The 26623-nt window shown below is 38.4% G+C and overlaps 3 protein-coding genes across 5 annotated transcripts; 1 reads left to right on the top strand and 2 right to left on the bottom strand.

The window, feature by feature from the left end:
• Positions 1 to 7649, bottom strand: LOC110975017 (sodium-coupled monocarboxylate transporter 1-like). The gene is made up of 15 exons (XM_022227074.2): positions 7296 to 7649; positions 6934 to 6999; positions 6516 to 6567; positions 6211 to 6278; positions 5293 to 5444; positions 4797 to 4931; positions 4428 to 4557; positions 4144 to 4232; positions 3915 to 4027; positions 3555 to 3622; positions 3170 to 3256; positions 2297 to 2523; positions 1939 to 2039; positions 1764 to 1843; positions 1 to 1618 (listed from the first exon to the last, which is right to left on the bottom strand). Exons 1-15 carry the CDS (start codon positions 7647 to 7649, stop codon positions 1496 to 1498), a joined length of 1845 nt encoding a protein of 614 aa, XP_022082766.2. The 3' UTR covers positions 1 to 1495.
• On the top strand, positions 7559 to 23877 carry LOC110975000 (molybdenum cofactor sulfurase-like). Of its 3 annotated transcripts, XM_087139823.1 has the most exons (15): positions 7559 to 7693; positions 10023 to 10089; positions 13325 to 13391; positions 13815 to 13971; positions 14398 to 15324; positions 15524 to 15600; positions 15956 to 16155; positions 16434 to 16550; positions 16955 to 17398; positions 17977 to 18139; positions 18426 to 18522; positions 19548 to 19666; positions 19996 to 20321; positions 20667 to 20771; positions 21204 to 23877. In XM_087139823.1, exons 2-15 carry the CDS (start codon positions 10066 to 10068, stop codon positions 21297 to 21299), a joined length of 2919 nt encoding a protein of 972 aa, XP_086995949.1. In that variant the 5' UTR covers positions 7559 to 7693; positions 10023 to 10065; the 3' UTR covers positions 21300 to 23877. The 3 variants fall into 3 exon arrangements, with proteins under 3 accessions (XP_086995949.1, XP_022082734.2, XP_022082724.2); XM_022227042.2 differs by lacking the exons at positions 7559 to 7693; positions 10023 to 10089 and adding an exon at positions 11656 to 11811; XM_022227032.2 differs by lacking the exons at positions 7559 to 7693; positions 10023 to 10089 and adding an exon at positions 11662 to 11914.
• On the bottom strand, positions 21755 to 26619 carry znf830 (zinc finger protein 830). Its single transcript, XM_087139829.1, has 9 exons — positions 26413 to 26619; positions 25227 to 25333; positions 24654 to 24826; positions 24191 to 24300; positions 23885 to 23984; positions 23623 to 23689; positions 23196 to 23273; positions 22964 to 23040; positions 21755 to 22573 (listed from the first exon to the last, which is right to left on the bottom strand). Exons 1-9 carry the CDS (start codon positions 26582 to 26584, stop codon positions 22393 to 22395), a joined length of 1065 nt encoding a protein of 354 aa, XP_086995955.1. The 5' UTR covers positions 26585 to 26619; the 3' UTR covers positions 21755 to 22392.
• Between the last annotated feature and the right edge of the window lie 4 nt (positions 26620 to 26623).

The raw sequence follows: 26623 nt of genomic DNA on the forward strand, positions 1-26623 counted from the left end.
TGCTGTGGTTATATGTCAGTTTAATACGTGTGCATGTGCCAGTGATACATGCTGAAGAAAAATAAATACGGAGAATTTAAACAAACAGTTGCATGCATTAGGCCTATGAAAAACAGTTTATCCAGTTGTACTTGAAAGGTATCGGAATGGAGGGAAATTGTGTCACTTGTAAGGTTGTGTCTAAATAAGAGTCGTAGATCCGAGTGTTCAAGTAGGGGTTAGGTAATTTGGTTCGCGAAATCCTGTCACCCGTTGACCCTGGAAATTAAGGCTTGACAATTCCTAACGTAGGGTTGCTGTTCACACTGTATATTTGCCCGTAACTGTAAACAGCTCTTCAACTGTATGACCCATCAAATAGATTTTGTCTAAGTGTTAAGACACACCAAAATAGTTGTCTTTCAGTTTCCCAATAATTCTGCGCTATGTAGATAGACAAAGAAACAATCTCAGCAAATTTAGAAATAAACACGTTAATGACAATCGTGAGTATAGAGAAAAGTTAGTAGGTACACTTTTAAAATTCCAATGCAACGATACCTTATAAACACGCGGTATATAAGTCACGTAATATTTTTTGAGAACTCCTACAAAGTATTTAAATTTTAGTGACGCCCAGTATGCAGTGACTGGAATTGATTCAAAGGATACAGGGGACATCAAATACTTTTTTATTTGCCAGTTTTTCCCAATTAAATTCTATCATTTATTGACCGGATGAACGACGGCATTGAAGTGGTCCCAGCTCGTGCAGTTTAAATAAAGGCTTAATTTTTCAGATGCGCGTCACGCCATAGTTTGACGGACCCTTTTTTGAAGAAGGGCGCATTTTCTTTAGCGTAGCTAAAAGCTGCTGTGAAACAGCAGGGAGGGAAACTCGAGATAAAGCTGTCACAACGGAGTAACTAGACAAGTCTATACGTATATACGTACAGCAATACCTATGCCCATCAATAATTCACTGTGCTAACGATTTCAATTTTAGGGGTTCGGGGCAACTTAATCCTAATCAGCTGGGAGAGAAGTGCAAAGTAATATGCAAGTTTTTGAAGTTGGTCAATTGGATAGAATGTCTTATTTGGAATTGCGAACGACCGACCAAGGGCTTCCAATGCGTGTTTAGGGGTCATTAACTTTATTACATGTCGTGTATATCCCTTTATAACTTGAGTTCCGTGGCACAAGTATTTCATATAAAGCGTATAAGCGACTTGATTCTAACCAGCAGGAATTACAAGTTGGTTATTGGATGGAAACTCTGATTTTAATTGCTAATGATCGACCGAAAGCTTTAAATTCAATGCGTGTCAAGGGGTCATTAATTGAAATTACATGTACTGCATCTCCCTTTCAATAAGAGCCTTACAGGATGAAAGTACTGTTAACTTGAACTTTTTGTCGTATCCAGTCAATAGAGTACAGATCCTCATTCATATATAACTTTCTTTGAAATGCATATATAGCACATTATAAACGCATTAAAAAAAGGAACGATTTAAATTGAAGTGATTCTTTCCATTAGTTGTTTGTCTTCAGGCGTTGAACCAATAGCTTCACTACTGTTGCAGATGTTTTCACATTCCATTTCTGGAACAGCCTTGTATCCAGTCCTTACTCTCTGATCGGAAGTAGAGAAACAAATCATAATCTTGAGGACTTCCATTTGACCACTTGCAAAACAATTGGTTCCTCATGCACTGAGCATGTCGTCAATAATTGATTCATGATTAATGATTGTTATGTTATTTCGTCGGTATGCTCACCCTCTGTGGTTTGCTTGATTTGCTGTTTTTAATCTTCCAAATCACTAGGCGCGGATCCATGTTGGAAGTGTCATTTTTCCCTAAAAACAATGGAAATAAATACCACATATATAATACATCCGAAATTAAACACATGAAAAATACAAGTTCTTTCGAGTTACTGTTGTTTACTCACCAGTTACAAGTGTCACCAGTAAAGCCACCGCCATGGTTGTCAGAAATGACAGACAAGATAACCAGGATTTCGCCAAAGAAAAAATGACTGGAATTTCCGATCTGTGGGAGTGAATAAGTCCATATTATCATTCCTGTTCCAGCCATCTTTTTCATAGTTACTTTCATAACCGGTATCTGTTGTGTAGTTGAAAAAATCGTTCGTAGTGTCACTTCCAGAGTAGGTTTCAATACTTCGGCTATTCATATAGGACAGAACTGTATGCATTGAACTTGCGGACTGTCTCTATGAAATCACTATTGGCCCACACGAAGATTTTACACACTCAGCACAAATTGCAAGAATTAAACCCACAAACCTGCTGCTATCGCTGTTTGTTGTCACCATCGACGGTGTTACAGTGGAGTTAAACCATGACCTCTCGTCCTTTGGTGATGATACAGTTTCGTTATAATTAGTGTCAGTCTCATTCAGACACCTGTCGGCTGATAACGGCAAGTTGTCGGGAGGAACTTGGTAGACGATGCAACCCACTGACATTGTCAAAGCGACGATCAAACCAACCACGAAACCAGATAAAGCACCCTAAGGGAAAGTATTCACGCAATCAGACCAGATCTCAGTTGAAATGAATTGTCTTACAACGTTTTCTCTGTACATGTATTGCTCAAATAAAAGGTGTAAATAAGGGAATAAATATATGCTTGTGGTCGGCCTAATGTTGATACACGGGCAAGTGACGTGCTTCAACCAACAGGAATAGAAAGCTGTCCCCGGTATTTATGAATGACAGTTCATAAATATCTTAGACCGTTTCCCTAGTCAACAACGCACAACGTGAATCGTGTGTAAACCTTTGATAAAACCTGCTGCGATTTTCTAATGCCGCGGACACCTGGACACGAGAGAGTTCAAGCCATTCCTATTGGTCAAGACTGTGTGCGTCGCGCACGCAGAACTCACCACGCGCGCCAATTCCATATAAGGCGATTCTTCTGCAGTAATCAAAGCATGTACCCTTCCACGTATAAATTTTCCGGGAAAATGAAAGCAAAAAAGTGTAGGCGCTGAGAGAAAATGACGTTTAAATTTGTGCCTCTGTACATGTTCAATGGGCCGCTCAAGCTTTTTGCTTCCACATGCCATTTACGCGGATGCGCACATAAATTAGAATTTCATTAGTGAAGGGTCTATTTATCCCCTTATTAATGCATTCTTACTGACGACATACCTTTGACCCACAGAAAGGAAAAAAACCTGCAAGGAAATAGATAGCAAATAGACAGCCCGTTGTACAAGCCGTTACTGTCAGTAGCACCTAAAATGAACAAGAGGGGAAACGTAGAAATTAATCAAACGTGAACGAACTGAGACTCGAATACAGTTTGCGATATCCTACTTTGTGGGCATGATGATATCAAAACTACAGTTTGTTTTGAAGGGGATAGGATACCATTTGACTCGAATTTTGATTGTGTAAATTGGACCTAATTTAATTTTCCAATTAAAGTGTGGCGAAAAGCATTCTATATTGGAATTTTGCACTCTTTTTTTCTTGTAAGTCTTGTCGTTCAGATTTTTATTCAAAATTATGTATGCATTGGGTTAAATATTACCGGTATGGCATCCCCGATAGCTGGAATAAGGAACGACATTCCCAGAGCCAAAGCCGAAGCAGCAACAACTAAAAATACAAATTAGAAAACACACGTCATAACGTTGAATATCCTTTCCTATCATACCTGTGATTGTAGCGGTCACGGTTAAGGGGTGCCTTTCCATGTGTAAACACTTGCGCCAAGCGTTTCGTGTCTATCAAAATTGTGTTCGGTTGTCAAAATCGCCTCATGAGCGATGTTGACAGCCAAACACAACGCACGCACATTTGTGTTATATTAATGGGTCGATTTTTGTGTCTGTGAATGTGAAATGCATGAACGCATCATGTACGCAATACCCCCCTCCCCCAAATGTACCGATGCTTTTGAGGATGACTGTGAAGGTCAGATCATTCAGATTATTAAAAGCAGGCTTGATGAAATGTTCCCCGACCAGAGTGGCAATTGCATTGAGAGCCGAAGACAGGGTACTGCAGTAAAGAAAAGAAAATTGAACTAGTGACAAACATCTCATTAAAAAGGTATCTCTTCATATCAGGCGATTTTCTAACTTGCTTCTATATTATTGACAATGTTTGGATTTCACCTCAATGCAGCACCAAACAATCCAGCTAGTAGTAGACCCGGTACTCCTGGTCGATTGCTGAACACGTCAGTAATAAAGAACGGTACAATCTGTGTTAAAAGACCAAGAATTCTGATGAAGGTGCAATGTAGCTTGTCTTTTTCCATCATAATTTTTACAATGAATGCCATTCCCAGTTTCAACCAACCTATTTATACAAGGATTTTTGGGTCTGCTTTTTGATAAGGTGTTACGTTCGCTGTCTGTCTAGACTGTACAGTTCCTTACAAATCCTGGTCACCTACCTGATCACTCTTAGTGATGTATCCGAGTGTATGAGGATCACATCCGTCATAGTATGCATAGATACAAATGCCGGTAAACACCAGAACGATCACGTACAAGACGGTGATTACGAAGAATGAAATCAACGATCTGGGTCAGAACACATTAATAAACATTAAAATCCTGCTTTGAAAATGTCGACATACCGTTGGAATTAAAAATGATTGAAAACATTTCATGGGGTCAATGAAAAATAACCAGAAAGTAATTTAGGCCTACATACATTTTCCTAATCTTTACATAATGTATTACTGCAATAGCCGCAGGCAGGTAAAGTTTTCATCTTTGGCCTTTTAAAACCACACCCTTTCTTTGTTCAGCAGACTTACGCTCGGGCTACAGCTTCCGACTTGCAAACTACCAGTCGCTGTACCATGTACTGGTTAGTGATTACGAAACCAGCGAAGGTGGTGGAAGTGACAAAAGCCCATCCGTTGTAGAAATCAGTCAAGTCTCCGTTAAAACTGACAGAAGTCAAATAAGGTAAGTCGTCGGTATTCATTGAACACTTTATGAATGTGAACGAAAGGAAAGGAATTTAATAGACATCAATGGTTTTACTTTGACTTTCATCTTATCACACAACATTAGTAAAAAAGAGAGTGAATCAATATATTTTACGTACGTGTGTTACTGGAAGTCTCGTGCGACCATAGATACAAATTGCAACTCGACCTCATTAGATTTTTGTTGTACCGTGGGCCGGCTTCAGAAGTGTGTGCAATTTGGATCAATAACATAGAACCCATGCAAACAGAAACCAAAATACAAATCAGACTTTGATGCTACAATCATGACAAGAAAACAGAGTTTGAGAAGCCCTACTGCAAAAGATTTGTTCTTGAGCCTTCAGACGCTATAGTCCATATATTCTCGAAGCCGTTTTCAACGGACACTTTAATGATGATTGCTACGGTGGAAGTCAGCATAAGGAGCATCTGTAAGCTGTCTGTCCATAAGACAGCTTTAATTCCCCCCTGTCAGGAAAATGAAATATGCCTGAAGTTATTAGAGGATTCATGATCACTCACTCTACAACTAAATGCAACGGTAAATGGGGGGGGTGCGACACGGGTCACCCCCTCAAAAACGGGCAATTTTTTTTAAATACTGGCTAATATTGTGCTCTTACGTTCCTTCCTTGAAAAAGCGTGATAAAAGCCCCTAAATGTTACTTCACCTCTCAGAAAGGCCATACAAGTTTGCATTAAAAATACTTTCATTGTTTTGTCCCCCCCCCTTAAAAATTGGTTTTGGTTACTTCCGTGCCGAACTTAATGAAACTGAGTGTGGCAATGGCGCGGCAAATCAGTGCCTTTAGCAGTGCGCTAAACGCCAAACTTCGAAGACCAATGTCGTGGCGCCTCTAATTAGAACAGCTACAGCGCTGGATAAGGCGTTGACTCGGACCAAACGCCTTGGCACTGCCATGCCGAACTTATGTCTTGACAAACTTTTTGGCGTGACTACAGCGCAGCCGTGTAGGTCTTATATGTATCCACCAAATGACCTGGTTTTGGTCGCAGTATGTGGAGCACACCCAGAGACCTGAAGTGTTGATTTTTACGGAGACATACAACGAAAACACGTCTTAGAGGGGTACATTCACGAGTATTATTCATTAAGTCCAGTCTTGCATTATTTCGAATGTATGAATACGTCCTACATGTCAGTTAGTAAATCCTGTTAATGTGCTCGAGAATTGAAGATAAGAATACAATATGCTGGGGAACATGTACTTACAATAACTGTGTAAATACCGCACACTACACACAGGCTAACTATGGCGACCTCAACACGGATTCCAGTCACTGAAAAGTTCAAGGATAGAACAACATAAATCCCCCCATGTGAACTATTGCTTACCAGTTAAATAGGTTGGCAATGCTCTAGGGACCTTTAATTTTCTTAACTCCTATTCGATGTAGGTAAAATACTACGGCAGGTGTGCTTCTTGCTGTCACTCAATGAACCAACGTTATGTTTTTCAAGCCTGGAGTTACGTGTGAATCTGAGATTTTTCAGGATCCATAATTATACACGTATACCTGTGTTAGCAGCAACACTGGCTAAGTACGTGACCACACCAGTGTACAGCACCTGAAAAATTTAATGGGAAAACCTATTAAGACAGCAAATACAAACGCACAGCTGCTAAATGAAAAGAAGTTCAAATAGTGAGACAAGTGATAGGTGGAAAGGCTTGCGGTAGCACCGTGCGAAGGAATATATCTCTAACTTGAGTATGTGTGGTTCTGAAAAGAACTGGGATAAGTATACAAGTGGTAATCCAATCCGTACAGATTAGTAACAGCAGGTCTGGTAATCCGTAGTGTCACGACATTAAACTTGTGAATTTTAGCGCGTTTTTTAAACTAGAAATTTGAAATTCGATTTGTTCAGTAATATTTATCCAGAATCCTGCAACCGGACCGTTTGAACAGGCAGAACATGAATTCAGCTTACCGCAAAAAGCAGAAAAGACAACACTCCACAGATCTTAACTGCATAGTTGAAACGAAGTTCAAGGTACTGTTTTGAAATCACAATAAACTGTTATTACAGAAATCAGATTTCCCAAATTCTGTGGAAAAGATTCGTAATGTTTTGCTAAAGTAAATCGTAACGTCGGAGTTAGTTTTGTTTCAGAGATTTTAAAGCTTCTATGAAAAGAAAATGATTACGAGATGAATAAAAAGCTCAAACGAAATTTTTTATGAATCAAAAGTCCTTTGACTTCAACCATGAGCTGGTCATAAAATGAGTTAAAGCAAGTTAAAGTTAAACTGCCTTTTTTTTCAAAAGATACTTCTTTTTCAATGCATTACCTCATAGGACGACGCCATACCAAGCCTATAAAACATCGGCATGAAAAATGCCAAGGAAAGAATTACACTAGAGGTAATAGGAACGCTCGCCCAAAAGAACACTGGGCCATGGAAGTATGCATCAGCCGGGATGCCCTGCAAGGCAATTCCAGAGAACAAACTAGCAGTAAGAGAAAGTGTGACCGGGGCTACTGTCATGCTGCGATCAGCTAGAACGTATGAAGAAGAGTTACGCTGACCACCTCCCTTTACTCCGTAATAAACACCAATGGCTACAGACGCCAGAAGCATCACCCCACAGACGATATAGTCTGCTGCTTGAAAGTAGGAACGAGATCCAAAGACTCCATCCATTTTGTATATTGACTGGCGGGTAAATGGATTTGGATCCTAAAGACGTGAGTATTATCAGTCAAGCTCTTTGCCAATCTGAAATCACCAGCCCAGACACTGAAAACGATTTGCCGAGCTTGATTTGGTCGAGTCACTTGGAAAAGAATTTGAAGTGGTACGTGCAGTTCACATTGTGCACTAAAATGTAACACGAAATGTACGTTGATTTTATATCATAAAAAGGTGTCTTATAAATCAACAAGCCATGGGTCAAGTGGCACTTAGCGGGGGACCTCCAAGTAATCTCATTGGAGTAGAAAACTGTCGGTGTTGAAAAGTTGTACAAGCACAGTTAATGCATCATTTCTGATGTTTCGATCCTGTACCTGTAGTTTTCCAGAGGACAATAATCAACCATTTAGAGTTGCTGTGCATAATCAGTTTTCTTGAAGGACATTCATCAACCCACAGCGATTTGTAAAAACATTTTTCGTCATCGTTTTCAATACTGTTGCTATGACGTACTCTGAAATGTACACACTGTCACCATGGTGACGTTCTTCGTAACAATGTAGGAATGTAACAGCTGCTGAAAATGTGAGTTTGTGTCGGAAAATACTTACGAATAACAGGATACCCCTTGACCAAACGTGTTATCATATTCCCAGGATCCAAGATGTTTTACCATTCACTTGATAGCTATTTCATACCGAAATTTAATTCTCTTGTTTTGCGATTGTGTTGTATAAGACCCTTTCCCTGATACATTAACAGAAACACTTCACAATCTTTTTCTTTTTCGACATTTCGAGCAATCAAAATGTCATAGGCGGACTGCAGCGTTTCAAGGGTAATTTGGGAATAATAAGAGGGCGAAAATGAAACAATTCCCGGTTATATACATCAATCACCTAGTGGCGGAATTGGGAGTAGGGGTGATTTTCAAAAAGTGTCCCGCCTCAGAAAACTGCATTTTCATCATGAAGAAAAGTATGATACTTCTTATTTGTGTTATTTAAATTTAGACAGACATGCTTCAGGTCACCAAACCAATAAACAACTCATATATCTCACGGAATAATTAAAACCACTTGTCAATTGACATGCCCGCGAAGTTGAATTCTTTGCAAACTTGAAACACATCGGAGTATCAGCTGCTCATAAACGCGAGTTACATATGATCAACCACTTAATTCACGTTCAAGTTATGGAGGGTGTTTAAAGGTTAATAGGATTATTTTTGGTGCTACCTATTATCTGTTGACTTCAGTTTGTTGTTTTTATTGAAGTCTAGATAAAGAGGTTGACAGGTAACAGTGAATGCGACAATATACACACAAAATGTGGCTCACGAACAAATGTCCAATTCAGTCAAGGCACTTTACAAATATCACGTTTACGTAAACAGCATATTAGCTGAATACATTACAAGATATGTATATCCAGTGTCATTGGGTGATAGAATGGATGTTCCAACTTGTCTAATGATATTCAGGGTAAAACCAAAATGAACTTCAATGATATTATGAATAAAAGGACCCCTGAACCCCAAATAAGAACGATGTTTTAATAACAAACGGTCCAGGTAGATTTCTTGTTCTCCTGCGTTTCGGATACCACTGTTCCAGAAATGAAATTGATGTCACATTATGGTGACGTCATTACATGTCACGTGACATCGCGTCAAAGGTGCATTTCTGCAATGACCTACATCTGCAGAGGTATAAGTCCAGTAGGGTTCAAACTCATGTACCTAGAAGAGGACGTCTAATATAGATGAATATTGAAGGGAGGTAAGATGACGTCATTAAATATCGCGTTACGTCATGTTTAAGGTGCGTTTTCTGTGATGTATATCTACGCAAGTAGAAGACTGATTCACGTTTACTTAGATCGTTTTTCATCTTATAGTAAGTTCAAGAATACCGACTTTTTTCAACGATGGAGTAACCACTCATGAGTTGCATATTAATAGTATAAACTACCTATCTCTCTTTCAAACTTTCTTCCTTCATCAGGTTTACCAAATGGATTTTCCTCACAGTGTGCTGTTTATAAAATGCATGTTTACATAACCACCAACCAGCTTTTATCAACAGAGAATCTGAACAAAAACATACAAAATGTCTAAACAATTGGAAGAATATTCTCCGACGTATATTTCAAGAAAGAAACCCCATATATTTATACGAAGCATGCATGCTTAGCTAAATATGGCTTCGGCAAACAAGATCTCCTGGGAAAAATGAGTTTTTCGCAAGGATATAAATCTACAATGGATCTCGGAGATAATTGTTTGAAGCCTCGTTATAACTCATGCCATTGAGCGTAGTCTTTTTCTTCCTTTTTTGAGAATTCAACCTGTAAATTGTACGCGTCTGTTTTTGTCTCCAGATATTAACGTTTTGTGTCTAAAGCACATGGAGCTTTGAAATACATGGTTGAGGAGCTGCAAAGCAGTGTAAGTACTTCTATCAGCGTTTACTATGCGTGCTATTTTCACGAAGATCGCACGAATCGGAGCGTTTTCAAGGACAGACAAAAGTGTTTGTTTTCAAAATAAAAAATGTAATTGATGTTTATAAATATTATTTTGTAGTTTTGTTTTGCTCCTTTTTCAGGAAGTATCATTGCTTGAGTCAAGGGAATGCTAATGTAGGCCCAACCCGGGCGAACTGTGCAAAATATTGTTCCTCTATTCATAATGACATAATGTGCATTCATTCATTCATTTATTACTTTACCACATGGGATAGCAATAATGTGAGTATAAGCATGAATATTGACATAATATTTACATCAATAATTAATATCCCTTAATTCATAATTGCATTATAACCGGTGAGATAACCTGACAAATATATAAGATATATATACATGAGATGTGATGTAGGCCCTAGAAGGGGATCCAAGAAGTAGGGCTTATCAAGTGGGATCCCCTTGAACTAAAATAGCTACATTTTAACGATGACAAAAAACAATAATAACATACAAATTATGCAGTGTTTACCCTTGCCGTCAAAAACGTTGAATGAAAAAAAAAATTTATCGGCCCCCAGAGATAATTAGGCTTTAATTGTTATTTTCTGGTACTGCTGGTTTCGCTCGTCACTCCGCGCCCATACAGGGCGCCGGAAAGGGCTAATCCGTTTCACACGGGGTCACGATTTTGCACACGCAAAACATTGCGAGATGTAAGCACAGATGCGAAAGCGGCTCAAATGTGCCATGATAACGTCCTAATATAATCCACAACTAATTTCCGTAACAATTAGCAAAATGTAATGACAAAATGATTTACCCAAGAATGTTTACAAAGGAAGTAATGACCTCGCGGGTCACAGGCCGTAAAAAGTTGGCCGATGAGAGCTTAAAAGCGATTGGCCCTAAGGTTAAGGGAAGGCCTCCCAGCGTCCTCTGTGGACGCTAGGCTGAGTTCAGGCGGTTTGGTTCTCGAACAGCTCAATTTAAATTTGTTGTTGGTGTGTCGGCCGGTCGAACGCCGGGAACCTACAACCAGTTACTATACTGCTGGCTGTTTAATGGCAAGCAACATGCAACATTAATTGCGGCGTCCATGTACAGTACGTTATTCGAAAGTTGATGCTTGGATGGGCTAAATTCTTTTCTATTTAAACAGGAACATTCATTCCTCTGTTATGAAAAATAATTAATGTTAATTTTAAACTCCCTTTGTTTGTGGCTTCAAAGCCATCTCTCTACTGCTGAGAGGTAAGCTTTAATGCCTGGTCTTGGATAACAAAATCCCTGGATGCTCTCCTTGCAGTTGTTGAAAAACAAAAATTTCACGAGTTTTCGAGTGTGTTCCTGTAAAACCCTGGCAAGCAGGTGGTGTGATTCTGTTCCGAGAACAGTGTTCTTGGATAGTTTTCCCGCCGTTCGAGCGCGAGAACAAGAAACAGACAGACTGCCCGAATTCGACGGCAATGGGCGACGAGGGAAACTGCTGGTGAGTTTGTCTCAAATACCAGCGGAGGGCGCTGTTGTCATTGACATTATCAATGTACATGTACATGCCCAAGTATTATGTATGCATGTATGATCTACTGATAGTACATGTGTAGTACTATGGTGAAGTCCTTGCATGACTGGTAATGACCAGACGTCAGCTTCTTAGAATTCCGTTTGTGCCTACTGCTGCAGTTTGAGAGTATGCTGAGAGGTAAGCTTTAATGCCTGGTCTTGGATAACAAAATCCCTGGATGCTCTACTTGGATGTTGTTGCGTTCTCGTGGCACTACCACTGACAGTATCCGGTATCCATGGTAAATTCAATACGCACGCTAGTACTGCCCGCTTATCAATATCAGTCACTGTGGTATGGTGTATTATAATACTATAATAGGGTTTCGTAACATTTGCTCTGCCTGTTTGTAAAGAGGGTGCAAGCCTTATAGAGTTGAAGTAGTGAAACTCATGGAGTCATTCGTGTAAATTTAACAAGAATGGTAGCCCAGTGTGGCTATCAGACATTACGATTATTGTCAGATAGAATTAGGGGACTCTCTCTGTATACTATACTGTAACAGTTAATACCAGTGAATACGGCCTATTGTCTGTGAGCACAGACAGTAGGCCATTTGTGTTTTGACCTAAGGTAATACCTTTGGCCCTTTAGCTTGATATATGGAAGCAGATTTGGGAGGCCGGAATGTTGTAAGAAAACTTACTTGATGGCTGCCATAACTTACAAGGTCTTGACTTACAAATGAACGTTCCGTACACAGTTCATTTAGACTGCCTCTTTTCCCATGTTTTCTTAGCTGCTAGTGAAAGAGGTGGTTGAAAGAGATGCAGTACATTGTCATAGAAAGTCTAGAAATATCTCTCGGCAGAATCCACTCCAAAGTACATGTAAGGGTCTTCTCATAAGACCAATACTCTACATGTAGTAATCAATCTTGCCAGCATTGTGCAAGGTTACGATTCTACAAACTGCCATTTTTTTTATTCATCTTGCGATAGTAGAATCCATGTGATTACTGTAAGTACTTCACCCACCAAAGCCAATGACTTGATGTTGTGTTTTGAAACCCCATCCAAAGGAGCAGACTCAAGTAGACTTACATTATTAAACAGGCAACAGGTACTGTGTTCAACCATGTCCATGGTTCATCTTCTGTTTTTTAGAAAACAAGTAATTTCTGTTTTTTTACTCCTTTGTGTGGTATCCATGGAGCTGCTTCTCTGGTTCATACCCATTGCAGTTGCAAATGGTTTTATTCGTAGGGTAAACATGTAAATGTACAACTATTGTTATACATGTACATGTACATGTAGCTACACCGGTCAGGGATCTACACCACAGTATTCTACTGTCCAGCACTAAGCTTGGTGAAACTGCCCGCCGACCGGCATAAAAATCCTTAAAAATTCCCCCCTTCCAAAAAAAAATTTGTTATGAAAATTTCATATTTCACTTGGAAAAATTAAAAAAATTTGCACCCATTATCAATTTGGAAAGAAAAACTCACCCAAAAAATGATTAGTTCCCTTAAGTGGGCCCCTGGACCCTTGGTCATGACCTGTGAAACTCCGGTCTCCGGTCTTCTGTCTCCCTTTACTAAATTGTCCTGCACTCAAATATTGCTGACTACAGCCATAATACATTTTCATACAGTGGTCAAAATCTGGACCTACTTGTACATGTAAATGATTTGCTTTTCTTACTGAAGGAAACTATGGATGGCTATAATAGCAACATTGAAAACATCAGAAAACAGGAATTTCCTGGACTTTCAGGTAGGTGAAACAAGTTAAATCAAAGATTTCTCAATGCTTGAATTCTCTTTTAAAAACTGACATTGTTGCTCATAGATTAGGTGGCAGCTTTTAATGTTGTTACACATTTTGCATACAGTCATTCAAAGACCTGTGCTTGAAAGTTCTCCACTGACAAGCTGTAGATTCTGAAGCAATATTTCACAATTTTCAGACCGCATACAAGTACTCTTGTAACTTTGTGTTTAAACTTGGCAGATAATTGTAAAAAAACTCACATCAACATGATTGTATCTCTGATCGTTTTGTGAGTTTATTAGAAAATTATATTCTTGTACAAAGGTGACTTTGCAAACTGCAAACACATGTACATGTATCTTATCCGGTAGGTTTTGGATCTGGATTGATTTGTTGATAACCTTGATGATGTTTTACCAATCACAGATATAACTTACTTGGATCATGCAGGAGCAACCCTTTATGCAAAAAGTCAGCTAGCTTCTGTGCAACACGATCTTATGAGTCATGTTTATGGTAATCCACACAGTCCATGCGCTAGCAGTAAACTCAGCACAGACACCATAGAACAAGTCCGCTACAGGTACTTGTGTGCACAAACATTTATTAATCTTAACTTTGTTTAAACCATCCAGCACACTTAAAATTTGGCTTACAGGAAACTTCATTGTATCATCAATGTCTCTTACGTTACACTCATACCAGGGTAAGCTATTACACCAGTAAATGTTAGCGCTGAAGTAATTTTAAATTTCATTTGGTTTTTTTTCTGACTGCTTTTATCTGTATCTGTTAATAACCTGTAAATTTTCACTGTACAGTGCTTTGTGATGTCTGTGACATTGGAAAGCGTTTTTAAAGAATTACTATTCTTATCATTAAATGTATTACATGTATAATAGAGAAATTTCATATTTGTCATCTTGATCGCTAATCTCCACATCAAGCCACATAAATTAGTTAATCGCTAATCAGATTTTGGTTTAACTTGTTTATCATGTACCTGCAGAATATTGCAACATTTTAACACGTCTCCAGAATTTCATTCTGTCATCTTCACCGCGGGATGCACAGCAGCACTTAAACTCCTTGCTGACAATTTTGACTGGGCTTGTCACAACCACCTATCTCAGCTTGAAGAAACAACACCAAAGTCAAGTAGTAGCCAAAGTCCAGAAAATCCAGAAGTCCAGTCTTGCTTGAAACAACTCGGCAATGTCTCACAACCGTCATACACAAGTGTACTCCCTGAAAATCTCAACCAGTATTCATACCAAGTCATCAGCAACTCATCACAGGATAAAGTGCAGTTGATGTGCTCCCAGCATGCAATGCAAAAACACCTTTCCCAGAATACAATGCGAAAAGCAGGGCTTTTCTGCTACCTCTTGGACAATCATACATCTGTCGTTGGGATGCGGGAAATTGCTAAATCAAAAGGTGTAGATGTGTTTTGCATCACATACCAAGATATCAAAGGCAACACTGACATTCTGATTAGAATGTCTGGAAAGTGTTTTCAAGAACTTTGTAGTTCATGTAATCACCCAGAGAATTGTTTTGTAGTCAAGGAAGGACCAAGGAATTGTCTGTTTGCATACCCTGCTCAGTCAAATTTCTCTGGTGTTAAGTATCCTCTTGAACTGGCCAGTGAAGTCATAAGTAGTTCTGATTTAAGCCCCTTAGACCACTGGGCTGTTGTTCTTGATGCAGCATCTCTTGTTAGCACATCTCCTCTAGATCTGTCAGAGTGTGAGGCAGATTTCATTGCCATCTCCTTCTACAAGATGTTTGGATTTCCAACTGGCCTTGGGGCTCTGATTGTGAGGAATGATTCTGCTCACTTTCTACACAAGAGTTACTTTGGAGGTGGCACTGTGCAGGCTTATCTAGCACAACATCAGTTTAGTGTCCCCAAATCAAGTCTCACAGACCAGTAAGTATGACTCAACTACATGTATTGACAATGACCTGCTCAATCCTTAACTCTGGTTACAGATCTTTGCTAATGTTACCTTCCTATGTCCCAGCCGAAGCAAATGTGCATTCAAAATATGTGAGATTATAAAGTATCTATCATACTTATAAATGACATCAATAAGATGTGGTTTTAATTTTTTTTTGCTATGTACCAGTTATGAAGATGGGACCCTACCCTTCTTGGACATCATTGCCTTGAAGCATGGTTTTGATACCCTTGAAAGACTAGCAGGTATGTATAGATGTATGGAGGTTTTGGGAGATAATTTAGTTGCCCAAGTTAAACGTGAGAGAAATTTGATCAAGCAATTTCCAAATAAGCTTGATATACAGATAACTGTCTGTCAGTAATTGCAAAAACAGAAAGTTATCCCCTCATATTAGCTTTTATACCTTTTAGGTTTTTACATGTTATTGAAAAACTAGTTTTTTGAGAACTGTTTTGGCTTTTTTGTTAGACATGGTTTTGTCTTTCCTTAATAGTTACATGGGTCAACAGTTTCTTCTGCAGAAAAATAACAGGTTGTAAAATTTACACATATAACCACTCTTGCTGTTTCTTTGAACTTGTTTCCATTGAAACTCAGGAAACATGTGCTCCATCTCTGACCACACCTTCACTCTTGCAAAATATGTCCACCACAAGATGTCTTCTTATCGCCATGCCAATGGCCAACCTGTTGCCAACCTGTTCTGTGACAATGACTTTGAGAATAAGGAGCAACAAGGACCAGTAGTTAACTTCCTGTTGCTGAGATCTACTGGAGAGTTTATTGGCTACACACAGGTAAGAAGTGTGAGAAAGTTATGACGAAGATCTTACAATGACACTTTGAGCATATTGCTTCACATCATCTTTTCTTGGTCTTCATATGTTATGCTTTGGAAATGAAAATGTGGACCTCCGATTTCGTATCTTGTGTGCAAAACAACTGCGAGTTATGACCTTGTTGCACTGACACGATGATTTGTAAGAATCAGCGCCCTTCTTAAACTATTAAGCTCTCTCTTGTGTGACTTTGCCAAGAACTTTGTGCAATCTGGCATATTCTTTTTTCCCTTAAGATTGAGAAGCTTGCATCACTACATGGTATCCATCTGCGTACAGGGTGTTTCTGCAATACGGGAGCATGCCAAAGACACCTTGACTTAACAGATGAACAGGTGCTCAGCAATTTCCAGGTATAGACAAATACAGTAGAAAGAATTTGAAGTTATTTCTTGGGTAATACCATGTAAAGGTTGTATGCATCTAATGCTTTGTTGACTAGTAGTGTCAAGGATGTTGTGACTTGCCAATGTGCTCATGAGCCTAAAGTTGAAGAATGTGAGCACTAGGCTTGAAAGTGTCATGCCACTGTAGTAATGGGATTCCCTTGGATTCGCTGATAAATTGTTCAAGTTAATTGGGAAAAATATCAGCCAATTATCAGGATGGTCCCTAAAAATCTGTACCCATGTTCATAACATCTAGAGTTGATCTGACTTTGTTGTGTTTTTCGTGGAGACGTACACATCCTTGATTTTCTTTTGTTGCTAAATGGCATCATGTTCTTCCATGGCACTGATTTGTTGGCTGATTTCAGACAGGGCATGTTTGTGGTGATGAGATGGACATTATCTCTGGCCAACCAACTGGATCAGTTCGCATCTCATTTGGCTACATGTCCACTCTTGCTGATGCTAATAAGTTTCTTAGCTTTGTGGAAGAATGCTTCATGGAGAAATCAAATCAAACTGACTCAACCAAAGAAGTTAACAGTTATGCAGTGAAAGAGCAGACATCTGATCAAGATGTGAATTCCATCAAGGACCAGTTTCCTAGCAGCTCACAGAACGATAACCCAAGTCAAACACATGATGTTAAGTCTGAGCTAGACGAGCTAAGAGATAATAGTCAGCAGTCTTGCATCACTAGTCCTACTAGTATCAGCCTACCTAGTATGGTGGTAAAGAAGATCATACCATCTGGCAAGAAAGTGTTGACCAATATCTTCCTGTATCCAGTGAAATCATGTGGAGCATTTGAGGTGAGCTTAAACTGGACAGTGATCCAGTGCAGTAATGTAGGGCATCTGTCAAATTATCAACAGAGTGTAGAGGTTATTCACTGATGTCACGTTGTCACATGACTTTCAACTCGCCTGCCATATTAGCTGTCAAGCCAACACTCATCAATCACTGAAAAACTACAAGAGATTGGAAGCCTACAAATACTTTGTTGCTGGATTTGTGAAGGAACTGGGAGTTTGTAAGAATGTCAGTAACACTTATGTTGTGATTTTTTTAAGTATCTTCATGATTGTAGCACCCTACGGCACAGCAAACCTTCACCATTTTACAGCAACATCGAACGAACTGTGCTTGTTTGTGTATTTACCATGCATGTGCTTGACAGCCAGTATGGTGGCATAAGTGAAAACACGGACTGTATGACGCCATGCAAATTTCCCACAGTTATTCAAACTGTAGTTGTATAGTACCATTTCCTTCATACTGTACGTCGATGGAAAGAAAAGTTTGATGAATTTACAGGCATTGGTTATTGAAGAGCATGCACTGTATGGCTGTACTGATTGATTGTTTTGTTGACTGTGTGTACACGTAGGTTAGTGAATGGCAGATAGGTTCAAAGGGATTACTGTATGACAGACATTGGATGGTGGTGAATGAGAATGGGGTGTGTCTTAGTCAAAAGAGGGAGGAGCGACTGTGCCTTATTAAACCTGTTGTTGATCTGAATAACAGGTGCCTGTGGCTACAATGTCAAGGTAAGATACATGTACTTCTCTGGTCCAGCATGTGGTAGGCAGCCTGCTCTATTTATGCCATATTTAAAAAGCTGTTCTCAGTCAGTGACACTGTTTATGCTTTAACAATAATCTTGGTTGGAACATGTGTTTTCCAGGACTTTGCTCCCAGACAGCATTCCTAGCTATTATGTGAGCCTCTCTGTCTGAATAATCTTTACGTACGTAGTACATGGTGAAACAATTACCATAGCACATGAACACACTTTTAATTCTGCTGCTGTGAATGGTTTATATACCATCCTAGGACTGTCACCCATCAGAGTGCCTGTTGATGTCAGATCTGAGATAAGTAGCAATCCATCTTCCAAGATACATTGTCAGAGTAAAGTATGCTTTGACAGGTGAGCAAATAATGATAATTTGCATATTAAATTGAACCAAAATCATTCAAACATGAATGCATTTATCATTCAAACTGTAATAGACCAATTGTGCCGGCTAAGTCAACAAACACGGCATCCACCAAAAGCAAAGTATTTTATAATTATCATTATGTATCATTACCAAAAAGAAAGCCGACAGGGGGTACTGTACTTAGACTACTGATGTGCTGGGTACTATACTGTAACTTTGCTGTTTTTAAACAACACTCAAAACACAGGTTGATGTATGGGGTTGATGCCCTTTAACCCCAATGGCCTTTAATCCCCTTTTTGGCCCTCACAACTCCACTATTCAACTTTGAATCCTGTCTGGTCTCCCCCATGTTTATCCCTTGTGTTTTGTCCCCCTTGCGTCAGTTCTTTGTTCACATAGCCATGTTCCATGTACATGTGCTGTTCATCCTTTGCCTTTCCCTCCTTCCCCCTTTGTTGCCCCTACCCCCTTCCTGTTGTGTTTCTCTACAGAGGCCTGTTTGTACATGCATATCCTACTCTTTTTCAGCCCTCTACTAGTGTTTTAAGACTTGCTAAGTTTAGGATGTGTTTTAATTTTTATGGTTATTTGTATAATTGTTTTATTTGAACGTTATTTAATTCAGAGATTTTATCTATTTCTCATGGATGCCTGTATGTGGTGGGTAACCACTGTTGGTCATCAGAACTACCCACTTACCTACGTACTTACTATAGGTCACATGATTTAGCGGATGGAGTCGGTCTATTAAAAGTTGTTGTAATGTTTGAGGCTAAAATGTTCCAGTCAGTTGACAAAATTGACAATCTTCTAGTCAGAAATTAGCCATATTTCAGAATCTTTAAATAGCCATAATACCTCTTTTCTGAAAAAGAACAAATAATGACAAAGATGTATGGTGGTGCTGAAGGAGTCATAAGGGAAGTGCTTAATATGGTTAGAATGACTAACATGACACAGGAAACACATGCGGTGCGAGTAATTTCAGTGTGGGTCCTGTTTTAATCAGAGTGCAGACATTAGACTGTGGTGATACAGTTGCTAACTGGTTGTCAGATGCCTTAGGGAAGAAGTGTCGTCTCCTCCAACAGAATCCAGAATTTGAGCGAAACTGCAAACTTGTGAAAGGTATTCATGCATGCACAGTTGCATCCAGTTTTGTGCTCTTAAGAAAACAACTTTTAGTATGCTTTTAGTTTGTTTTATTGTTGTGAACATACATGTATTAAAACTTGAGTAAGTTTATTCAAACTTTGTACAGGATGACTTTTAACTTTTTCATTACTTGTACTTTTGTCAGTAGAAATCAAGAGCTGTGGGATATATGGAATTATGACTTAGTCCTGTCATAAGCTTGAGAAGATGACTTTGTCAGTTTGTACGCAAGATGTCTAGTAGTTTTTAAATACAGTTTACATGTACCTGAAGTATACATTTGGTTCTTTGTACCATTGTAGATGCTGCAAGTGTTACTAGAAGCCATCTCTCCCTTGTCAATGAATCTCCATTCACTCTGCTGTGTAGATCCAGTGCTCAGTCTCTACGTAAAGCCATTGGTGAAAGATATACCAACCAGCCAATCATAAACCCATCTGAAAACAGAAGTGATCCGTTTGAACCGATCACTGCAGAGTTTCCATTAAGTACAGAGAAAGGGAAGGGGCTCAATCTACATACAGAGGAGTTGATTGGCCGGTTTCGTGGAAACCTGGTGATTGATGGATGGGAGGCCTTTGATGAGGATGAATGGAAGAAGATACAAATTGGAAGTCATTTGTTTACAGTAAGTTTAAATTGATAGGAATTTTTTTGAGCAATAGGCATAAATAATTTGAACATTTTAGAGGCATGTATTCTTTGAAATTATTACTGTTTGTTTGATTTAAGATTACTTTGAGACTACATTACAGCCTTAATATGTATTTTGTCCTACTTAATTGCATTTTACAAAACTTATGTTGATCAGTTGGTAAAAACACTGTTATTTAGCAGCAAAGTCTCATATCTCTAAAGTCTTTCTTGTTTTCCCATTATTTTTATTACAAGGTTCTTGTTAAAACACGCAATTTAACTAATCCAAGCTTTCATTATAACAAGTGGAATGTAATTTCTTTGTGTGTTTTCTAAGGTTGCAGGAGCTTGCATTCGATGTCAGATGGTCTGTGTGGACCAGAATACAGCAAAGAGAAGCACAGAACCATTGCTGACACTGTCCTTCTTTAGAGGAAAAAAGGTATGAAATGAAAACCCTGTTTTACATAATGTGATTATTGTAGAAAGACACAAATTCTCTAAAGTTAGAGAAGAGATACTAAATAAAGTAGCTTGAAAAATAAAGTGATCTTCTTGCAGCAGTTGTAGCAGCCTGGTAAAAAAATAACAGAATATGACAAGCACTTTGTCTTTCAAAATTTTATGATTTCCGTTGAAGAATTGATGCCCACCTTTATCATGTATGAATGCAGGAATTGATGGTATATGGTGCGCACATAGTTTTCTCTGTTGTCAACCAAAATTTTGGCGCTATTTGTGTGGGGGTAAAAGTGAATTTTACAACTTGATATGGCAGGGTATGTACGTGTACATGTTAATTCAAGTGTGCAGTTCCACCATTTGCTTCTGTCTATTATATTGTCTATTGATCATCAACTTGTATGCTCGGCAGGTTCCTTTTGGTATTCACCTACTACAAGATGAAGCATCCTTTGAAGGAACTACTCTCCGAGTAGGGGATGATGTGTCTGTTATCCAGGGACAGTAAACTTAAATGTTATTGGTAAACAAATTATCCACCATTGGCCACAAATAGCAAGAATTGTTAGACTTGTTCTCAGCTATTTCCGTATGTCATGTGACTAGAACTCGTCTTGGTTATGTCTTAGGTACATGTACTTCAGTTTTCAAGGTGTTGAAGTCTCAAAGTGAAGTTGTCATTGAATTTTTGGTGCCTTAGTTATAACGGTTTGGGCTAAAGTAATTGGTGCAATATAATCATATTTGTGAACTGTTGGATGATGAGGAACTTTGGGGATTTGAAAAATAGAACTCAAATTAAAAGATAACTTTACAGGATTTATATTTTTAAATTAAAAAAGATTTTTGAAAGTGTACAAAGCATGCAAATACTGATTTTTCTATATATTGACAACAATAAATTATATGGTGATAGTTTAATTGTGATTGTCAACGACATATATATACACAAATATACATATGTAGTTGAAAATCACAGCTGTGTGCTTTTTAATATTCTAATTCATTTACAATAAAATTATGCAAGGACACTATACTTTGTGTGCTTTAAATGCAAGTGGTTTGATTTTCCTCAAAGAATATGCCTGTTTACATCCATGCAACCTGCAAACAATACATGTATTGCCATTTTTCAAATGAAAGTCTTCCTTAGATAATTGAAGGGAAATATACGATCTAAAATAACAAAATAAACTATTATCAGAGTAACATGTATCAAGTTTACAGGTGCTTAAACCTTTGTTTGGTAGAATCGAGAGAAACTTTAAAAGTTTCTATTACCCAACTCAGAGAAGTATCTTTTTTCAGATGTAGCAACTAGACTTACTTTCAGTGTTCAAGCTAAGTATTTTTACCGGTTTCCTATTTCTATTGCTTTCAAAACCAGTGATTGAAAGCCTGTCATTCAGCTATTAGGACACCTAACCTCAAGAGGAATTTACTGAAGTGGATTGATGTCCTTTGACACCTGCTTTGGTGACATAACCAAAAGTCTGCCATGTGGTTACTATGGATATACCATGACAATAACCATCATGATAGCCATTCACTTTAATAAGACTTCAGGAGAGAACGAATAATTGTACTATATACAATATAACTCATTTCCATGCACCCTTTGATCTCCAGTCCAGAAAAACCTCAAACTCTGCCTCATCTGCACTGCCACTGCCTTCTTCATTCTCCTTGCTTGTTACATGCTGCTGCAACTTCTTAGCTTCCAACTCTGACTGTATACTCTCTTGCCTATCTCTTAGAGCTTCTACTTTGGCAAAACAGTGTCTAGAGGAAAGTTTCAGAAGAATAATAAAAATCAAGTGAGTTTTATTTTCCTGCTTTTTTTTTCAGAAGGCACAAAGCCAAAAATGGATGGGGTACACCTACTGGAGTTGGTGAATATAAGAGATTGACATGTCAGCGTTAGAGTTGGAACATTATGAGTGGGTAACTTTCAAGATGTTTACCTTAATTTTCATTGACGGAGTACTGTCCCAGGCTTTGTCAATGGTAAACAATTTGAAAGGCATGTAATCAATGCAAACCAAGTTTCACAGTGCATTCATTTTGTTATTCAGTATTTGTGGAAGGGCAGCTTTTCTCTTGTTATTGTGTGTGTGCATCATTGTGTATTTTTTGTATGTTTCACTTGTCTTTCTTGGGGTAGATCCTTACATCTGCTCATCGATCTCATCAATGTTTCTATCCACCTGAGCTGCCTCCTCATCTTCAACTTGTATGTTCTCAGATACCTGGGGAAAAATATACAAGATCTTACAACACATATTTTCACCTATGCACGCTTAAGTGACTTTAATTTGTGTTAAGTTAGTGTGCATTTAATATGTACATGTAGTCACTGTTAGCTCCAGACTTGATCGTAGACCTGTACTAAAAATGCTCCTACCTGATTTTCTTCCATCATTTCTTTCTGGAATTTGCTCCATTCCTCTTCCATAGTGTTTTTCAATTCAACATTCCGTACCTACATGCCACATTGTAAAAATCATACAAATAACTAAGAACTGCAAATAAGAAAAAAACAGCTTGAAGTATCAACTACAACCATTTTCCAGGTAACTATACTGTTACTATACCTCAAGGCGTGCTTTTGTTTAGTTACATAAGAGATGCCTTGCACCAATACACTTGTTTTCATTGGATAAGAATAGCACAGAGGAACCAGTCCATTCCAGAGATGATCGTCGGTATGCAAAAGCATGAGGTATAGCAAGTGTCTTTAGATTGGGGAATTAAAATTATGTTTATGTGCAATTAGATGTACCATATTTTATTCAACTTTAACTTGCAAAAGGTTTATTCAATATACTAACCTTGGCATCCATAACTGGGTCATCAAAAAAACCCTCAGGAATAGCCTCGGCAGTACTGGATGGTTTTCTGTTGGAACAGAAATATTTGCAATTATTGTAAGTATAAAATTACTATGTATTTGATACATTAATGATGAATGTTAAGAAAAAGAACCCAATTAGTCTAATGATATGTTGTGCAAGATTTGTAAATTTGTGAGGAGCTTTCTGCAGTCTATTAATGGAATACACACCCAGAATGATCTCCTACATGTACATGTACCTTTCTGTGGTTTTGTCAGCTGTTGAGTTTGATGTTCTTGCTTCTCCATCTTCACGAGTTTTTGTTGCAGTTAAAGAGGATGTTCCGGAATCCAAGAAATCTAGATGTTAGTGGCAAATGAACAACTCTACTACAACACAAATGGAATTCAAATTCCTCCAATGATGCAGCATAAAATAATGTTTTAAATGACAAAAGAATATATGTAGGAACAAACATTGCGACTCCAAAACCTGACATAAGTTATGCTGTAAAGTACTTATGAGCCACCCATAAGTTAAGTGCATATGGAACTTCAAGACATACCAGATGGAAGTGAAGATGAAACTGTATCTTCTGCAACTGAGCTGCTAGGTGGTTTCTTGGCACTGACAGAGGAAGGGCTATTGATCTTGTCAAAAAATCCTGCCGGAAGACTTTTTTCATAAAAAAGAATGCATGCATTATGAAACAAAGAAGTACAATTTGCCCCCAAATCCTGTTGTGACAGTACAAGTCAGAGATAAGGTAATATCAAGAGTTAAAGTTCGTAGGCAAGGACTGGTACCTTCTTAGGATCTGCTTTAATATACACTTCAAAGCATCAACAGTTGTACCCTCTTGGCCATTTGCACTAGGAAAGCAAAAAAATTATGTCTGGTCTTCGACATCATCTTATCCACTTAACCGATCACTAGCTTCCTTACAACAAACACTGAAGTGCAATTAAAGACACTGATGAATTTAGAGGATTATGCTGAATACAGATTTACGTTGCTTTTCTTTATACCCTTTCATAGGACCTTCTGGAGTAGCTTCTTTTAGTTGTTTCTTCTCTGAGACTGTTGAGGTGATTTCATACTCTGCTTTTCTCTTGGTGGTTGTATATGTTGTTTGTAGCTGTGCAGGGGCTGGTCTCTCTTGTATACTTGAGGCATTTCCCTGTTTCAATGCTGCTAAAATCTAACAAGTTTGAGTTGTTGAAAGCATAGGCTAATTGTAATCACATTTTAACATTTGAAGATACAGGTGATTGTACAAACACTTGTTGAAAGACTGGCAAGGGCAACTCATTCATTGGTTCTTTTGTCTATCCATTTTTTCATGCCCAAAATATTCTCAAACATGAAAACTTTCACAAGTGGCAGATGTTAAAATCTTTTGAATAGTCTAAAGCCTCGGGTAAACCATGAATTTACTATGACTTGCACTTTGTACATTCACACTAGACTAAGGAATTAACCCAAATCAATTCCAAATAGATTGTATGACAAAGATCAAGCTACAGATTATTTTGAAATTTGGAATGGGAGATTTGCTTCTAATTCCAAGTAAAAATGTAAGTACATATACATTTTCTGACCTCTTTGTGCTTTTTCCCTTGAAGGTGTGCTGGCCACACAATCTCACTTTTCACTTGGCAGTTACAAACAATGCAGACAAGCTGGCCTAAACTGTTATATGTATGAACTGTTAAAGAAATTTCAGCATTTACTTGGATATGAGCTTGTGCATTTACTTAAGACAGCCTATACGATTATATCCATGAGATACCATAATTTTCGCACATACATATAGTACTTTGATCAAATTTGGTTTGAAGCAATAGATACCCCATAGCAGGGGTGAGATTTCCCAGCTTTTTAGCTGATTTCAGCTTTTTTTGTTTTTTATTTCAGCTATTTTTTTTCACTGGCGGTGTACAAAAGTATAGGAGATTTTCACAGTTCAGTCTCACCCCTTCCATTGTCTGCAGACAATTTGGATCGGTTGTATTAAACTTTACAAAACCATAATTTGCACACACACCGTAAACGCCATTTAACAAAATCTCAGCTGTGTTCTGAAAATTCTGTACATCTGTGTCTCTTGAAATGGGAACAAATTTGTGTGCTTATTACTTGAGGTTTGGCGATGAAGATAGAGAAGAAAATACTTTTATTCATGCTATCTTGACTTTCTCCCATTATCCACTCCTTGTAATTTTTACAATTTCATTTCAAGTATCAGGCCTACAGTTTCATTCTTTCAAACACATGTAAATTATTCAAAAGTAGTGGAAGACCTCACTATGAAAGTAATTGATCTGGATACTAGACCATGTAAGTAAATATCTATTGTTCTATTTCTGCTACATGTTAATGTTTTTGAAAATACATCCATGTAGGGAAGGTGGACAAAAGTCATCATATATGTTATGCAGTGTAACCATGGAGAAATAAAACACTTTTATTTCTCCATGGTGTAACTATCGTGAGCTCATAGAGATTGTTCTACACAACTTCAATCGGTTTAGTCTTTATCCTGTAGGCTGTACAGTAAAACTTGCAAGTGCACCCTGTAACTTTTTTGTTCCGAGTATCCCCAGGAACAACTTGTAATTTGCACACAACCACAAACGACTTCCACCAATGGGCAAATCAACGTGCTGTGCATTTTGTGCAGAAAGGTACACGCTGAGAAAGTTGAATGACCGAATATTACATGTACTACGCGTAACGAGGCCACCTCGGCCCACGTCCGAAATCTGGGCTCACCATTATCACCACCAAATTCCGATTTAAGGTTCTCACAAGTCGTTTTGCCCAGTGAGTTAACTCGTAATTGAAAAGGATATTTGGCTAAGGGAGAGTCAATTCTCTTTGGTGTTGCTTTACTTTCTGCTCGTTGCTTTTTCATCAACTCTCGAAGATCAACCATCTTTTTGCCGGAGGATGCCATCTTGGAAATTCGTCAGGACGCGTTCGTTTGTTTGTGCTT

The sequence above is a fragment of the Acanthaster planci genome, linkage group LG08, assembly GCF_054643075.1.
Source record: "Acanthaster planci isolate LZ-2023a linkage group LG08, COTS_SCS, whole genome shotgun sequence".
NCBI lineage: Eukaryota > Metazoa > Echinodermata > Asteroidea > Valvatida > Acanthasteridae > Acanthaster > Acanthaster planci.

Coding starts and splice junctions, on each gene's coding strand:
- LOC110975000 (XM_087139823.1), top strand. CDS start 10,066: ATGGTTGAGGAGCTGCAAAGCAGT. Junction 13,972..14,397: donor ATAGAACAAGTCCGCTACAG/GTACTTGTGTGC, acceptor ATGTACCTGCAG/AATATTGCAACATTTTAACA. Junction 19,667..19,995: donor AAACTGCAAACTTGTGAAAG/GTATTCATGCAT, acceptor GTACCATTGTAG/ATGCTGCAAGTGTTACTAGA.
- LOC110975017 (XM_022227074.2), bottom strand. CDS start 7,649: ATGGATGGAGTCTTTGGATCTCGTTCCTACTTTCAAGCAGCAGACTAT. Junction 4,932..5,292: donor TCAAGAACAAATCTTTTGCA/GTAGGGCTTCTC, acceptor GACTTCTGTCAG/TTTTAACGGAGACTTGACTG. Junction 4,233..4,427: donor ACATCACTAAGAGTGATCAG/GTAGGTGACCAG, acceptor CTTTTAACACAG/ATTGTACCGTTCTTTATTAC.
- znf830 (XM_087139829.1), bottom strand. CDS start 26,584: ATGGCATCCTCCGGCAAAAAGATGGTTGATCTTCGAGAGTTGATGAAA. Junction 25,334..26,412: donor GAACCTTAAATCGGAATTTG/GTGGTGATAATG, acceptor TTTCTTTAACAG/TTCATACATATAACAGTTTA. Junction 23,274..23,622: donor ACCCAGTTATGGATGCCAAG/GTTAGTATATTG, acceptor TGTGGCATGTAG/GTACGGAATGTTGAATTGAA.